This window comes from Cyphomyrmex costatus, unplaced genomic scaffold, assembly GCF_001594065.2.
Source record: "Cyphomyrmex costatus isolate MS0001 unplaced genomic scaffold, Ccosl1.0 scaffold14, whole genome shotgun sequence".
Taxonomy (NCBI): Eukaryota; Metazoa; Arthropoda; class Insecta; order Hymenoptera; family Formicidae; genus Cyphomyrmex; species Cyphomyrmex costatus.
This window is the reverse complement of record NW_017275390.1, coordinates 955,209-972,316: the sequence shown is the minus strand read 5'-3', so window position 1 is coordinate 972,316 and position 17,108 is coordinate 955,209. Positions and strand designations below refer to the sequence as shown.

Below are 17,108 nucleotides of genomic sequence, written 5' to 3'. Positions count from 1 at the left end.
ATTTAAAAAATATATATTTACAAATACATGTATAGAAACTGTTTAAATAATATCGCAAATTGAGGAATAAAGGAGTAAAAACATTTTTACTTTATTACTTTACGTAAATAGCTGCGTTGTGCTATCATTCGCCCTGTTGGTTTCCACCTTTTGTTCTAGGTATATGATGTATGTACATATAGCTATACGTCCTCATCTGTGAAATATTTGATTGTGCTCGTTGGATGAAAAATATATATACAGAAAAACAGTTCAAGCCTTTATGGTTTCCTAACATTTTAAAAAATATACTAACTAATAGAACCACGTTAGAAACGATTAACAGATGGCCTCGTGTTTTAGCCTTGGATACCACTGCTGATAAATCAAGTATGTTTTTCTTGAACGTCGCGGCGAAACGTATACCGTGTATATTTTTGTGCGAGTTTTAAAAGTAGACACGCGCCGCGTATATTGTGTGAAAAACGAAGAGACCAATGAAAAAATACATGCGGTACAGTACACTTTAATCACGTCACACGCAAGCACGCATGACTCACATCGAGAGATACGTACGTCGTGCATGCGTATGACGCGTAATTTATAATAATTACGAGGGCGTACCCATATTGTAACGTATCGACGTTCAACGAGAGTCGGGAGTATTATTGCGGAGAATATGCTTCATCCTGCAACGCTGGATAGAGTAGTAGATCGCTGCATAGTTTTACGAATATTATAACATAGCAGAATTATTTATATCATACATTTATAAAAAAAAAATTCTCATTTATCAAACAAAACTCCAAACCCTTTCAAGAATTTATAATAAATATAGATAAAATTGTCAAATATGAATCACAACACAAAACAGCTACGTGCTTCAATATTTCGTTAATTTCATAATAAAAAAATATAAATAACCTCAAGAATTTCATTAATTTTATTTTTGTGCTTAATTCATGATTAATCATCGCCAATTATCTGCTTTACTATGAATATAATCGCCTTCTCACGTTCAAGAAAATAAGACATTCTCTCTCTTATACCTATTACCTCAAGTCCGCACCTAAGATTCTACAAGATTGTACGGAAAAAATTAACGCGAGCACAAACTTTAGAAGCGCGATATCGCATTTTTTTTAATCATGTCTGCGACCTGCTTTGTTTTAGAATGCATTTATCTGATTTGTGTCCCGTTGTGCAAATCTAACGAAACCGTCAAGCGGTAAAAGAAACGTCTCGCGTCCCTGATTTTACGCTTCTTCAGTGGAAATGAAAGTGCGAGATCGCCACGGACTATGAAAATGCGAGTCATGAGTCAATGGTAAAAGACAAAAAAAGAAGGAACCGCTGAACGCCGAAACAACCGCGATGCAGCCAGAGAGCACACGATGGGATTTCGCAGCTGAAGTATGTAAGTAAGGTATGGTACAAATTAAACGTGCTACGAATGCATAACAGAAAAGCAAATTAGAATATAGATATAAATTTATACCAAACTTTATCAACTTTTTAGAAACTTTTTTCATCAGAGAAACACAGAAATTAAAATTTAAAATTGTACATATCTTTTTAGTATTGTGTATGCAATATGAATATTGCATAAAAATTAAAGAATTAGCGCAACGTTGTAATAATATATATATAAAATTACTAATTCACTTTTGCACTTTTTCCAGATCAATTCATCGATAGTCTGAGGGAGATTGTCTTTTAAACGAGACAGTATTGCAGAAATGATTGTTTCTGATTGTGAGTAAACTGAAGGGAGATACAATAATTATTATTTAATTATTACAAAATAAGAAATACATGTCATGGCAAAAAAGAATGAATGAATTCAATAGAGATCGAAAACGTAGCTCTGTGTGCAAGGATTAACATCAGTACAAGTTCATTGTATAGCCGGTAGTCACTGTCAGGTAGTGCCACGTAGTGAACGTGACCACGCCTTATTGGCGTTCACCTTTCAAGTATCTGAGTCTGGTTGGACGTCTCATCGTCACCATTTCCGCCGGAGATGCTCGTCACGCAGTTATATGATTAATCAAAGTTGAAAGGCATACTTAACAAATAAAATATTTAATAGATTATAAATTGTGTCAAAGAGAAAATATAACGTCGTAGTAAGAAATTAAAAAATACAGAATATATAAAAAATAGAATGAAAAGAATTAAGATTTTCGCTCACAATGCAAAACAGCTTAACGCTTTTATTATATCTTATTAATTAATAAGATCTAATTCCAACATGCTGAACATGAAAAATTTTTATTATGCAATTAAAATTATACGTATACGGTAAAAAAATATTTCTCATTTAATTAAAAAAAAATTATGTTTTTAACGGAAATTATAAAAAACTATGTCGAGTTCCCGTTCTAACAGATCTAGATTTCTCGTCAAAATAATGCAAGAGTTCACTGAACTGTATGCTATGCTAATCGCAGTGATTAATAATTGCAAACATGAAACACGTTCATGTATATGATAACTTTATTTCTCAAGTAAAATTATATTAATTTTAAAAGATTAAAAACTTCAAAATATCCACGTCCGTCAAAATTTCGTCTGGAATAAAAGTAATTTCGAAGCGAAATAAAGGAACGCGATCCGCGTTTTCGCGATATCTCCATCGTGCATATGATTGCACAATATTTAGCATACCAAATTGCCACAGCAATTTGGCTCTGGAAATGTAGTCGATAAAGATCATATCGGTAATTCGATTAATATGTACCAGCGATGAAGGTTATTGTGCATTAAGCGTGCCTAGCATGATATAGTAAAATGTATTGCTGAAAGCGAGCCCGCCCACAATGCATCGGAAAATGATGCGTGGCGAACAGTTATTTCGAAAGTCTAAAAACAGGGTGCTAGCTGAGCAGCTGAGGTCTTATCAGCATGTATTACCATATTCCACGACAATCGAATAATTATAGTATCCTCATTACTGCCGCGAGCACCCACGCTCACTACGGAGAACCGTTGGAACGCGGCATAGCGTAAACGATATCACTGGAACGTTCATGTGACAATTGTATTCAATGCCATCCCGTGTGTACGGTATTCGAGCGAATAGTCGTGTTACCCGATTTCCACGTCTCCCTCTCTCGAAACTCCAGACACAATGCGAGGGAATAACACGACTTCAACCTATTAGAAACCATAATGTATTCCGGTGTATCCGAGTTCTGGATAGGTTGAAACCGCGGTATTATTCCTATTCGCTATTCCTTCGCGTTGCGTCTTGGGCTTCAGCTGCGCGATATCAGATTCCTTTCAATTCAAATGACGTCACCGTGTTCGCACACGTTTGTATCTGGAGTGCCGCCACCGCCGTCGCCGACAACGACGATCCAAGTCGGCGCGGCACAGAAACAACTATTCGCTAACGATACTCGTGTTTATGACACGAGCATTCATCTTGATCACTATATAAGAGGATAAGGTGTATGAATAGCTCGCCCACGCGAGAGGTAACGATAACGACCGAAAAGCATGGCAAATGAATTTTCCTGTGTTCTCTTCACGCTGCGATCAATTCCATCGAGAAATTCGAGACGACTCATCGTTAATAATTTTTATGTTTTTGATGCTGAACAAAAACATGGCGTTGCTTTTCCAACATGGTAGGGCATGCATTTATCAAACAACGATTAACGCGATTTTAGTATTGAACTCTAAGAATGTATACGCCAAGGACACGTCGACGTGGGTGTAGCCAGGATTTTTTTGGAGGGACAAATTAGAAATTAAGACTTTCGTTATTTAAATATCAGTTTACAATTTTAAGAAAAAAATAAATTAGTAAATTAAGTCTCTTCGAGGGGGGAGAGTAATCGAGTTGTACGGATTATTGGACTTCTTTTATTATATTTTCAATTATACTAAAAATAAATTATACGTATTTAATATTTAGTAATTTACTTCATTTTTTTTTTTACAAAATAGAAAACTTATTCTTCGAACTAAAAAAACTTACATTTATAATAGTAGTCGTCTTGGATTCTCAGAAAATCTTTTTAGAACTTCCATTTCTAATTCTTTTTTCCTCTCCAAATTAATTTTTTGTTCATATTTATTAATACTTATTAATATTCATTGTGAATACTCATTGAAATTATCTTATTGTACTGTGTAATTGATTTTTTATTCTAGAAGATTTGGTGGAGGGGCATAGTAAAATACCTCCTACCCTTCCTTGACTACGCCCATGCACATCAACGATTCGCGATAGTAAAAATAATTTGTGATTTCTTTGAAGAACGGATCAGAAAATCTGTTCGCCTAAAAGTGTCTTTCGAATCGCAATAAAATACCGTGACGAAAGTGTTTCCATATCTAGAAATGTTAACAAAATGATAGAATATTAACAAAATGTTAATAATAGAAATAGAAGAAACATCGTGATAACGAAAACGATTAAACGCACTCATCCGAATAATGCGAAAACGGGTTACGAAAAAGTTTAGAAAACTCGACGTTACCGTTTGTTTCCGGCTGCTCCCTCGATGCGAAACACTTGCATGCGTCAATGCGTGCCCCGCGTGCACACGCGTGTACGAACTTGTGACACGAGTACCGGTAGTCAGCAGTCTCACGGACGGTGTAACGGCAATATCATATCGTGACGTCCTAGTGAAAACTGTGTCGAGAATTATTACGACTTAAGAGGGACGACTTCGAAGGGACGGAATCTGCTGTGAGGTTTGCACATCCCTCTTATCGTGTTTCATCAAAACAAATGACGAATTACTAGAAAAGATGAGTGGAATTAAAATCCTATTTTATTATGAATACAGAATATCTACTCAAATTTTGGAGAAAATTCTCTAGATTTTTAGTCGAAGTTAAGATAGAACACATTTTTAAATAGAAATTTAAATTTGTCATTCTTTTTTCCTGATTGTTATTGAGAATAACAATACAAATACAAACATAAGTTATCCGCCAAATAAGAATAAGATGGAAGAGACAATTCCTCAAGTTATGATAAAATTCTTGGAGAACTCTAGGTTTTCCAAAATAATAACTATTCTGAGAGACTGTAAACTTTCTTCAGCGTGCATATACGAGTACAATAATCATACAATTTTCAACAGAAGTTGGAGAAAAAAGATGTAATAGCGAAAATCGTGTGCGGAGCCCGAACTTTTCATCGGTTACCAGAGTTGCAAGCGCATCTCGAATGACGCATCTTTCGAAAATAGTGCTCTGCAGCAGAACGCATAATTGACCCAATTAAACCGGTAGGTAGATGTTTATGGAAGGAGACAGAGATGACCAAATACCAGCTTCTCGCCAAGGTTAGTCAGTAATTTCTAAATTCAGTGAAGACTTGAAATTATGGGCATAATTAATATGGCATTTCATCGTTCCACGTTTTTATGTTTGGATCAACAATTTTCGAATGAGAGAGAAAATAGCTCGAAAATATTATACCCGGTATACATAGTCGATTTTCTTATATTCGAGGAAATGTTCTACGGTATTTTGTTAGCTCAAAATAGTATATATTTTGTACATTTAAAAAATTAGTGATTATACTATTCAATAGAGCAAAGTTTCAGCTTTAAGAATTTGATTTCTTAATTGTGAATGTTCCTTTACTTATTTGCGAATAACTCAGGAACAAAAAATTCTAGGAATATATTTTTCAAAAACAAATTTTTAAGAACTAAGCTTTCACGTTAAAAATTTCCTTTTTTCAGTTTATAATTTTCTATATGTAAAAATTATCAAATTCACGTGAACTAAAAAAATTATGAAAAATCTTTTGAAAGTAAAGATTTCAGGTTTTAAAACTCTTTTTTAAAAATTTTGTTCATTTTTGACGAAAACATTGTATGTGTAGTTTTAAAATAAAACCGCAAAACATTTCCTCCAACTCACTATTTAAGACTGTCTTAAGTACAGTCTTAAGATGTCATGAATTAATTAGAGAGCCGTATTAGAGATTTAAGACGGTCTTGAAATAAGAATGGAACTACGAATACCGGCCTATATCTTAAACATAGTACGCAGAGAACGCAAACAAAATTCAATAAATTATAATACGTCTAAAAATCAATAAGATCTTATTACTATTGTCTAAAGACAATAATATTGATTTGAGAGACGAATGTATAATATCTCTAGCCATAATATATATTTATTATATATCATTTTAATCCTATTAAAAGTTAATCTGCGTGTCTCGTATATTTTTAAACTCGACCGCGACAAGCTTTATTCAGAAAAATCGCTGTATATAATCCGATTATATAAAAATCCTGTCCACAGACTTCACGGCTAACCGGTGTATATTCGCATCTTATTAAGAGCAAAATAATATAACGCGAAAAGACAGAAATAAATAGAATACATGTGTGTAGAATAGAGGCATTGAGTGAAGCAACTCGAACGATGTTAGAATTCAAGCGCATCGTGCTGAAACTCAAAGAGTACTTTATATACTGCATCATGTAGAAAGTATCGAATACGCGTGACACACTATCGGGAAGCATTTTTGCCCTCGGAGTCGATCACTGAAATCGGAACGACGCGACGCGACGCCGACGCATGGCGTGGTCGGTGGCAGTGTCGGTGAAACGGCCGGAAACTGAAGGCAGAGAGCTCGACGTAGCTGCGCTTCGTTAAAGCCTGAAATCACATTAAGCATCGACGTTTTCACGCGAGGGAATCAAAGCGAGAACCGATGAGATATCGAAGTTTTGCACGAGCCTTCATAAATGAACCTTATATAATACAATTAGTAAATAATTGAATCGTCAAAAATTAAAAGAACGAGAGAGCATCTCTCTCTCTCTCTCTCTCTCTCTCTCAAAGTCAAATCCCGATTAAATAAGATACTCATGATACATCTTACATCAGGGAGAATATATGTGCCGTAATAATTATTTATAGCTTCGACAAGTTTAAAATAAAGCATGCGATATTTTTTCCTAGTCAACGGGATTCGTGTCACGAGTTAATGAGCGGCGAGCGGCGATCGTTGTGTCGTGGTGCTACTTGCTTGGGAAATTTGTCGTTGTCGACATACTCTCGGTGAAACGCTCGATAACGCGTTTTCCCGCAGACTCTAGCACGCGTGGCAGGTTACACGCTGAGAAAAAATTTAATAAATTTTAATAACTATATGTATATATATATAAATTTCTTTGAATGGTGCTAGCGGAATATTTACTTACAGTAAATAAATATTTAAATAAATAAAAAAGTGATAGTTTTGAATCAAACTAATAACCCTTGTATCTAATAAATGTGTTCACATTTAGTAAATATATTTCACTAGAATCATTCAATATTTATTTAAATTTATTGTTTATTACAGTTTTGTTCGTCGTGACAGACGTTTTTGATCATCAACAGTGATTTTGATAATTTTATACCTTTTATCTGTTTCAATATTATATACTTGTTAAATTACTTCAATTTTATACATCGGGCGTTATGTACTCTACTGTGACATTATTCTTTTACTTTATTTGACTTCAAATCACAATTTAAATATGTAACTATTGACAAACATTTCATCATTGACATGATTTTTTCAATTTTTTGGACTGGAACAACGAGAAATTTTCGCATTCGGTCAACTAATCGCATGACGAGCATTTTCCATATCTCTGTTTTAACATTTATCTGTTTTTCTTAAAAATCATCGACTATATAGTTATATAATTTTTTGCGTAATATTTTTTTATATCTGAAGAGGGCTTAATATGAAACTGAAACATGTAGTAGGCCTATAGTATTGTCAATAAAGTTTCATTTTTTTTAAATTGCATTATTGTTAATTTTCAAAATAAACATTATTTTTTACTTTATTATTCTCTTTGACTCTTATATATCTAATATTTATATATTTTTGTATTCTGAATATTAAGAGTCCTGTACTATTTCATCTATTTTTTATTTAAATTTATTAAATTTTTTTCTCAGTGCAAGTCGCGTATCCAGAAGGGTTTTGTTGTTGGCAACAATTCCGTCGCCCCTCGTCCGTTCATTGACGTTTCAGGCGCAATTGAACGTACCAGCGCGGTCGCGTCAAAAGTATTAGATTATTAGGAAAGTTCATTTTTTAGCTAAAATTTGTGATACAAAGTTGTATACAACATCTTTTTGTAAAAAATTAATAAATTTATATTAAAAAAAAAAAAAAGAATTTTAAAACTTGAAATTTCTACTTTCGAAAGGTTACTATACTTTTTTGAGTTTCTGTGAGTTTGATAATTTTTACATAAAAAAAATACAAGCTGAAAAAAATAAAAATTTGTTCTTTCACTTTGCGGGTCTTTCACGTACTCAAAAAAATTTCCGAAAATTTTCAACTACCTATCATGAAAGCTTGAAACTTTCCTTACAAAATCGTTTTTTAAATATTCCTACAACTTTTTGCTCCTGAGTTATTCATGAGTTAAGTAAAGGAATATTTTGATTTTAATTGTTCATAATTCCGTTAAAAATCGTACCGCATTAAGAAATCAGGTTCTTAAAACTGAATTTTTACTCTATCAAATGCTATAATCGCCAATTTTTTAAATGTATAATATTTTTTTAATGTATACTATTTCGAGTTAGAAAATTTGAAACGAACTTTTCGAACAACCTAATATATCGGCTTTGATGAAAGATCGTATCTCTTAGAACGATTAAACATATTTAAACGGCATCAGATTATCTCAAGCGAGGCAACGATGATCCAAGCTCAAATTGTGATCGAAAAAATTGACCGGATCTCTCCAGCTCCGCAATACAATTTCCCCGACGCACGTCTGTAATTTCCGACTCCCAAACTCTCGTCTGACGAAGTTCACCTGAAATGAAATTTTGGAAAAGCAATTGTTCTCTTAATTTGTTACCAACGCAAAACTCATGAGTGAATGAGTGAGTGAGTGAGTGTGTGTGTGTGAGAGAGAGAGAGAGAGAGAGAGAGAGAGAGAGAGAGAGAGAGAGACTCATATATCCATTTCCACCAACGTAGATTAACTTTAATATCGGTTCAATTTGCTTCTCGTCTTTTCCTAGTTCTAAACATTAGAAGATGATCAGTAAATTAAACCGAGATTAAAGTTAATCTACATTGGTGGAAACGGATATTAGTTGGAGCACCGGCCTTGGTGCGCGTCATCGCATCGCTGCCGCTCACGTACGCTGTCCTTTCAGTCGGGACTAATCGGAACACCCGGTAGATATATGCACGATATCCCTGTAACCGATCTGCAACCATCGACGCTCGATGCGCCCGTCCTGGTCTATATGACGCCTCTCACGTAATCCGCGCTTTCACGTAATCCAGTTACATGTTACACTACCACCTGTGTATCGCGTGTAGTGTGGCTTGGCGGGCTTGGCGTGAAAAGCACAACGCAATCAAACTCGTCCCCAGTCTGTGTATACCCTGTTAAAATGTGTAGTGTCAAATTGACTCACTAACGTGACGTCACGACTGCACCTACTCAATTATATCGTTATTTTATATGCTATCAGATTCGACACTGTACGGTGTCAAATGTGATTATCGTTTTAATGTCAAGTTAAATTTGACGCTGTAAATTTAACAATGTATCATTCGTATAAACGAGTGTTCGTGAACAATTTAAGATGCATCGCAATTGAAACATCGCTAGAAAGAGTCTGTGCGAGGAAGATGCACGGCATACACGGTGAAATTTCAAGCTCGCTCTCCAGACAGATCGATGCATCCTGCACCCCGACCCGACGACGCCGACGTATGCCGCGCCGCGCCGCGCCGGCTTGGCCCGGTCACAATAGTTCTCGCACCCTACTGCATTCGTTTCAACGGTTTCCCCTCACAATGAAATGCAGCCGTCCGGAATCGCAATTCTATTCGGAGGTGAGGACTTCGCGGCAAGGGTCGGAAAGAATCGAGACGTCGTCGGGTTGCGAAACGAAATGTGTGCTCGGCGTTCCAAGATGGAACTGTCTGTTTGTCGATATAGAAGTCTCTGTGGTTATAAGACACAAGACGATATCGTCCAAAGTTTACGTTCAACTCTTCAACGAACAAAACGTATGAATATGAATTGTGGCGAATCGCATGATTAGACGTGCATATCGGCGCACTTTCTTTCTCTCTCTTTCTCTCTCTCTCTCAACTTTGTCTTCCGACAAAATACTCAGCATTATTTCGCCTGTAAGTATAAAATTTCGGTCTATTATCTGGTATTATGATCTGGCGTCACAACAAAAACACCTGCCTTTGAATATCATGTCAAAAATTCTCGTTTGCGGATCGTGAGTATCAAGGTGAATCGTCGCGGGCGGCGTTAACGCGCGTTCGATCGAGCTCACCGCTCCGATGCCGCCGCCGGTGATCACTGACGACACATCGGCAAGTAGCACACTTACCTGCGAGAGCAGCAGCCTCCACCGTGTACGACGCACCAGCAGCGTGAGGAAGCGTGGAACGCGCGGCGAACAATGACACGGGCGACCGACGTCAGGGGGGCGGGAGGGAAAACAGGGCTTGGTTCGCGCCGATCCTCCTTCCTCGAAGCGGAGCCGAAGCGAGAGACGAGCGGACACCAGCTGCGCCGTAGCGTAGCGTAACGTAACGTAACGCCCGTAGCCGTACAAACTCACTCACTCTCTCTCTCTCTCTCTCTCTGTCCTTCTCTCTCGTAAATTCGACAAGTCCGTTCGAGCGACGGGTGGCCCACTGGCTCGCAACTCTCGGGAACACTCCGACTCTCACGAGACGACGCCGTACGGGACGGGGACCACGGCCCTTGCTATCCGCGCCATTTTCAAACAAGTCCTTCCCGAGAGAGCGCGACAGCGACGGTCGTGAAATTGCGTATCGCGAATAACGCGACGCGGACGCCGCCCCGGACGCGCCGCGACAAATTCCACGTCTCCCACCTCTCGCGTTCTTTTCGCCTGCCTCCTGTATTATTGTTTCACCCGCACGAATGTCGCGAATAATCGCGAGACAGCCACAAGCGGATCTCGCCCAGCAGCGTCGAGTAGCGTTACTGCACTACGTACACCGGATAACCACTCTACGGCACTGCCCCTCGCGACGTCGACGTTTCTAATTTCTACCAATTTCTACGCACCCGCCGTTATGGCCGACTGTGCGACTAGGAAAAGCAGAGTTTCTCTCGTGACGCAATCGAATAAGCACACCCCGTTTCGCCCGCATTTTCTCCGCCAGGTGGCGCCGCGCAATCGACAATGTTGATCGCGGATTGCGTTTTATCCGAGGAGCTGGACAAGACAGCGGCCGATCGTATCGACGGTCGGTAAATGCTCGAGCGACAGAAAAACGAAAAACGGCAATTTGTCAAAAATCTCTCATCGTATCGAGGATGTTTAAAAAAGCGCATTTTAAAAATGAATTCTATCTATTCATATCGATCGATACTTCAAAAAACGATCTTACTGATAATCTATGAAGTTACATATAAATAAATATAAATGAAGATACAACAGATCGTAAAACTTGTTGCGAAATTTGCGAAGTTCCACGGCGCGAATTAAAAATTGCACATAAATATAAAAATAAGGAGATGCTCGAGTTACCGACGGAATGTTCATTTCGTATTTTTCCAACCATTTCGTTTTTCCTTATGGAGCATAAAAAATCCTTCTCTAGAATAAAGGAAAAAACATAAATATCTTTAGGAAAGTATACAAACCTCTATAAAAATTCCAAAAAATTGTATATTACAGTTTTCTGTTATAACACACAGATTATTCTTAAATAACGCCAAAGATGAAGAGAAGAGGCGAGGAGATGTCGAAGGAAGTGGAGCAGAAGGATCGTTTACGATTCGACTGGACTCAAGGTGGCGAAAGATCTTGATCCATCTGGATCAATTGGATCTTCCGCGATTTCGCTTGGATCGCTCAAAAGTTTCTCATCGTGCGAATTGGATTTAATCGGACAAAACGAACGTAGGTAGATGAGAGTCACGATCGTCACGAGTGAAAAATTCAATAGAAATCAGCAGATTCTGATGATCCTCGATCGAGTGTCAAACTCCTGGAATTCACTTTCGATTGCGTACGCCAATCGCGACGTGTACCCGACTATGTGTCATCTTTTGTGATAACAGTACTACGTCAACTGTCGCCGTGTCGTCCTGGCATCGCGATAAGGTCAGTTTATTCTCGGTTATCACACGTTGCGAGGTTAGATCTAATTTCAGATTCTGCGAAACGTAGCACGTTTTCTAACAATTCCTGCACGATTAGTCTGTAGGTGTGTATATACACATTAATTTGCTTTTAGTTCTGTTTACTTCTTCACCAGAAAATTAATAATTGATTTTATATTTTGCACATTTAAGATAAAACTTAACTGGATGGTTGCTTACTTCAAATGTAACTGATGATATTAATCTTTACTTATTTTATAACTGTCTCCGGTTGCACCAATGTTACTTTGATTTTAAACAGACTTAAAACTATCTATCTCGTTTTAAAGTTGAAAAAGAGACAGAGATAGAGACAATTTTAAGACTTAAACTCGAAATCACGGTGCAATTGGGCTTAAGATCTGATTTTGAACCGACTTTTATCCCGGATCTACAATAGAGTTTTAAGCCATAAGAAGTGGGCGAATCATAATCGATTATTCTCCTCTCAAATTCGACTGTAATTAGTTAATTTCTTAAGGCTTAAGGCTTAAAACATTGTAGATCCAGAGTTAATGATCGACTTTAAATGAGACTTAACTCTTGCTTTTCTTCTCTCTCTCTCTCTCTCTCTTGTTCTCTCTTTCACTCACTCAAGCCAAGAGAGGGAGAGTTTTAAGTCTTACTTAAAATAACATTGGTGTGTACAATCGGATCTAAGCATAAAGTTTAAAAACTATGTAATTATGTAAAGATAAAATTTTAGACTTTTTATGGACTTAATATAAGGTATTTTTAAAAAAGGTTTAACATATGAAACATGATGCATTTTTACATCATGATATTAGAGATATATGCATGTATAATATATATCAACTAATAAAACAGCATTGTACAATAAATAATGGCAAGTGAATCTTGGAATGTCTTGGTAACGGGAGGCGCTGGTTATATCGGTTCTCATACAGTATTGGAATTGGTACAAGCGGGTCTTCGGGTGGTGGTAATAGACAACCTTATCAATGCACATAAAGGTGAGACGTAACAAGCTACATGACAAAAAATGTTATATTATATATGTATATATTTCAAATTAAATAATAAATGAATAATACGGTAAATCAATCACTATCTATTTTCCACTTAAATCTAACATATTTTCTATTGGTAATACAATAGCACATAAATGTATGCAAATTAATAATTAATTAGAGATTAAACAGTTATTCTGATGAATACTCACTGTTTTGTCATATATTGTATAATTTACACAGGTATAATATAATTTTTAATTTTTCAATCTATTTTTCTTATGTTTACAGACCCAAATTCTAAGAAACCAGAATCTCTTCTTAGAGTGGAAAAATTGACAAGTAAAACTATTGCATTTATCGACTGTGACATCACAAACATTAATGATCTAAGAAGTGTATTTCAGAAAGTAAGTATTTATATTTGTTCAAGTTTTACTGATAGTACTGATTTTAGATTTTTATAGACAAAGAATATTCAGATTTTTGTTTTTACAGCATACTTTTCATTGTGTTATACATTTTGCTGCATTGAAAGCAGTTGGTGAGTCATGTCAGAAACCTCTCGAGTATTACAAAATTAATGTCAGTGGAACGATAAATCTGCTAGAAGTTATGCGGGAAAACAATGTAAAGAGTTTTATTTATTCAAGTAGTGCCACAGTTTATGGTGTACCTAAGCAACTTCCTTTAGTAGAAAACATGAAAACTGGTAATTGTACAAATCCATATGGAAAGACAAAGTTTATGGTGGAAGAAATACTAAAGGATTTATGTATATCAGATAAGGTACATATCATGATATATTATTTTATCATTTGCTTTAATAAACAGTTACTTTTTTCAGGAATTTTCGGTTATATCTTTGAGATATTTTAATCCTGTCGGCGCACATCCCTCAGGTGAAATTGGAGAAGATCCCAACGGCATTCCAAATAATTTAATGCCTTATATTGCACAAGTTTCTGTTGGAAAAAGGGACATGTTATACATTTATGGCAATGACTATGATACTCCTGATGGTACAGGTAAGAGTTTTTATATTTTTGTTGTTGTTAGGAAGTATGAGTAAATAAAATTCCTTTAATTGTAATTAAAATCGTTTTTCTAAATTAAATTTGCAGGTGTACGTGACTATATTCATATTATGGATTTGGCAGTTGGACATATGAAAGCTGTAAAGTATCAAAAAGCTCTTAATCCAACAGGATTTAAGCCGATAAATCTTGGTAGTGGAAAGGGCTATTCTGTGCTTCAAGTTATACATGCGTTTGAAAAAGCATCCGGACAAAAAATACCATATAAAATAGTTGAACGTAGACCAGGTGATGTCTCCACCAGTTATGCGGATGCTAGAATCGCTAATGAGGAACTAGATTGGACTGCTACAAAAAATATAGATGACATGTGTAAGTTATAATAATAAATGAATCATAATGATAGTAATTATCCATATATTTTTTTGTATTTAAACGTTTTAAAATAAACTTATTACATTCTAGGTGCAGATACGTGGAAATGGCAACAAAATAATCCAAACGGTTATAAACTCTAATAAATATTATACCTAGATAACTAAGAGAAGTATTTGGTGAAGCTTTTAGCTTGCTATTACATTTTGCCTTCCACATCATTGGATGGATAATGAAACCATGGTGGTATACAGTTACCAAAGTTTAGACCAAAGCATTAAAAAAGTAATTTTTTATCTTCTGTTAATTAAGCAAATTTAACGTAATGAGAATTTATATATGTAACAAAGTATAATGAAAGATAATAATAATTGACTCGTATGATTTTTAAAAATCAGTAGAACGTGTAAAGCCTAATCGAGTCTTGAAAACAAGTTGTTAATGTTTATTATATTGTGTGAATTTATATACTGCGTATGTAGTCTTCGCAATCTTATTTTTCATAGATTCTAAATTATTACTCTAATATTAAATTTTAATATATGTCTTTCAACATATTATTAAGATCTAATAAGATGTTATAGGTATCAAAAATTTGTTAGATTGATTCTCAATTTAACTAAGTGATATTACTGCGGTAGTGAATATGTATGCGTCAATGCTGAAAATCTATCAGCGTCGCGGGGGGGGACTACATACGCAGTATATAAATTCACACAATATAATAAACATTAACAACTTGTTTTCAAGACTCGATTAGGCTTTACACGTTCTACTGATTTGTAACAAAGTATAATATTGGAAAAGTCTATTCGGTTTGTGTTTATACAAATCTGTTAAATATATTTTAAAATATAATTATTTTGCATATGTTGAAATTAATTTTTGTTATTACACAATATATGGTGCCATTTTAAATAATCGCACGATATAGTATAAATTATTATGTATATAATCTACATTGTATGTAAAGAATATAAAAGTACTTTTATATACATTATTGATACTAAAACAATGTAAATATATAAGTAATTTTAGTATATGAATAAAAGAATATGCAATTTATTACCGAAACAATTTTCTTTTTTCGATATTTTTATTATCGAACCTAATCTTTACACATAATAATTATTTTTCATTGCTATTGATATTTAAATTGCCAATAAAATTATAAGAAGGTATACATATAATAACGCGCAAGATAAAAAATTTTGATTACTCATCATTATCATTTCAAATTTGAAACTTCTCAGCAAACAAAAACAGATTGAAATAGATTCAGATTTTCAGAAATACGGATTCATGATTGTTAAAATAATTTTTCTCAATTCTGAATGCATTTTCATTCATTTATAGGAATTGTATGGAGCATATCTGTATGCCTTTCAATCCAAAAATAAATATCAGCTTTTTCCGTGTATCGTGAATACTATTCAATTTAAAATTTTGAATAGGAAACGCAGTGTTTCAATCCAATTGCATGCAATTAAATCTAATTGAATCCAATTGAATAAAGAAAAATTGTCGTTTAAAATACGCATTCGAATAGACAAACTGTCCAATCCATTTTAATCCATTCTCGTTTGCTGGGTTAATGTCAAAAGTCTATTTGAGAAATCGATAAGATGTCAAGGGCTGAACAACCATAATTAATGATAAAAGTAAAGGTAGTAGATTTTACGTGTCTGTCAAATTTATTATTCGACGTCACATGTCATATTTTGAAAATTAGCTGATTTATTTATGTGATTATTTAATTAACTTGAGAAAGAAGGAAGTCTACAACCAATCAGAGTGTTGGGATTTGAAAAGCAGGTTAGGATAACTCATTTGTCATCAGCTGATCGGACGCGAGACACCTGCTTGTATTGACATGTTCGTTCAGACGCCGTTCATATCCAGTTGAGTCATTTTGTGATATATATTTTGTGATAGCTGTAACAATCGTGCCGATCATGGACTCATTGAAGGACGAATCGCAGACGGAGGCAGCTCTGATTGAAAACCTATCCACGGAGCACTCGAGATGCGAGTCACCGAAACGCGGCACCACGCTCTCCACCAGCACCAGCAGTTTCGAGGCACTAGACCCGCACGATCCAAACCTGAGTCGTCTGGCGAACACAATGTTCCAGAAGACGGGTGAATACCTGCAGGAAGAGCTTACCGCTACCCACGTAGACTATCGGCTGTTGGAGCGTCTGAATAAAGAGACCATCGCAAAATACACGGAACTGAAGATTATTTCGTCGAACGTAGTGCAGTCATTGGATTCGCTGAATGACAAGTATAAAAAGCTACAACCGATCCTGGATAATATCAATCAGATCGATGACAGCGTCAGTAAATTAGAACAAGCTGCATACAAGCTAGCGGCGTATTCCAAACGACTCGAAGCCAAGTTTAAGGATCTCGAAAAAGATACGAAAAACAAATAAAATTGTATAATTATGAATATGTAAATCATTGTATGTACCTTCGTGTAATTATTCTATAAATAATAGGACCATGTAATTATATATCTTAAGCAACAATTATGAATATGAATGATTGTATAAAAAAAATAAGTAAGA

The 17,108-nt window shown here is 35.5% G+C and overlaps 3 protein-coding genes across 6 annotated transcripts in view; 2 read left to right on the top strand and 1 right to left on the bottom strand.

Moving 5' to 3' along the window:
* Positions 1–11,080, bottom strand: part of cora (erythrocyte membrane protein band 4.1 like coracle) — a 29,401-nt gene extending 18,321 nt beyond the window's left edge. For 3 of the 4 annotated variants that reach the window (XM_018551455.1, XM_018551459.1, XM_018551458.1), the window contains exon 1: positions 10,360–11,080. The gene's annotated coding sequence lies outside the window, so the exon portion shown is untranslated. Of the gene's footprint in view, positions 1–8,596; positions 8,612–10,359 lie in introns of those variants that run through there. The other variant, XM_018551456.1, reaches the window with a different exon arrangement.
* Positions 11,081–12,950: 1,870 nt separating this feature from the next.
* Positions 12,951–14,841, top strand: Gale (UDP-galactose 4'-epimerase). The gene is made up of 6 exons (XM_018551420.1): positions 12,951–13,126; positions 13,415–13,533; positions 13,622–13,912; positions 13,971–14,151; positions 14,248–14,532; positions 14,626–14,841. The coding sequence occupies exons 1-6, from the start codon at positions 12,997–12,999 to the stop codon at positions 14,676–14,678; spliced, it is 1,059 nt and encodes a 352-aa protein (XP_018406922.1). The 5' UTR covers positions 12,951–12,996; the 3' UTR covers positions 14,679–14,841.
* Positions 14,842–16,131: 1,290 nt separating this feature from the next.
* Positions 16,132–17,058, top strand: Blos2 (biogenesis of lysosome-related organelles complex 1 subunit 2). The gene is made up of 2 exons (XM_018551428.1): positions 16,132–16,202; positions 16,471–17,058. Exon 2 carries the CDS (start codon positions 16,491–16,493, stop codon positions 16,971–16,973), a length of 483 nt encoding a protein of 160 aa, XP_018406930.1. The 5' UTR covers positions 16,132–16,202; positions 16,471–16,490; the 3' UTR covers positions 16,974–17,058.
* Positions 17,059–17,108: the final 50 nt, after the last annotated feature.

Excerpts from the sequence above, each read along its gene's own strand:
- Blos2 (XM_018551428.1), top strand. The coding sequence starts at position 16,491 with ATGGACTCATTGAAGGACGAATCGCAGACGGAGGCAGCTCTGATTGAA.
- Gale (XM_018551420.1), top strand. The coding sequence starts at position 12,997 with ATGGCAAGTGAATCTTGGAATGTCTTGGTAACGGGAGGCGCTGGTTAT. Across the intron at positions 13,127-13,414 it reads CCTTATCAATGCACATAAAG|ACCCAAATTCTAAGAAACCA; the intron begins GTGAGACGTAAC and ends TTATGTTTACAG. Across the intron at positions 13,534-13,621 it reads TAAGAAGTGTATTTCAGAAA|CATACTTTTCATTGTGTTAT; the intron begins GTAAGTATTTAT and ends TTGTTTTTACAG.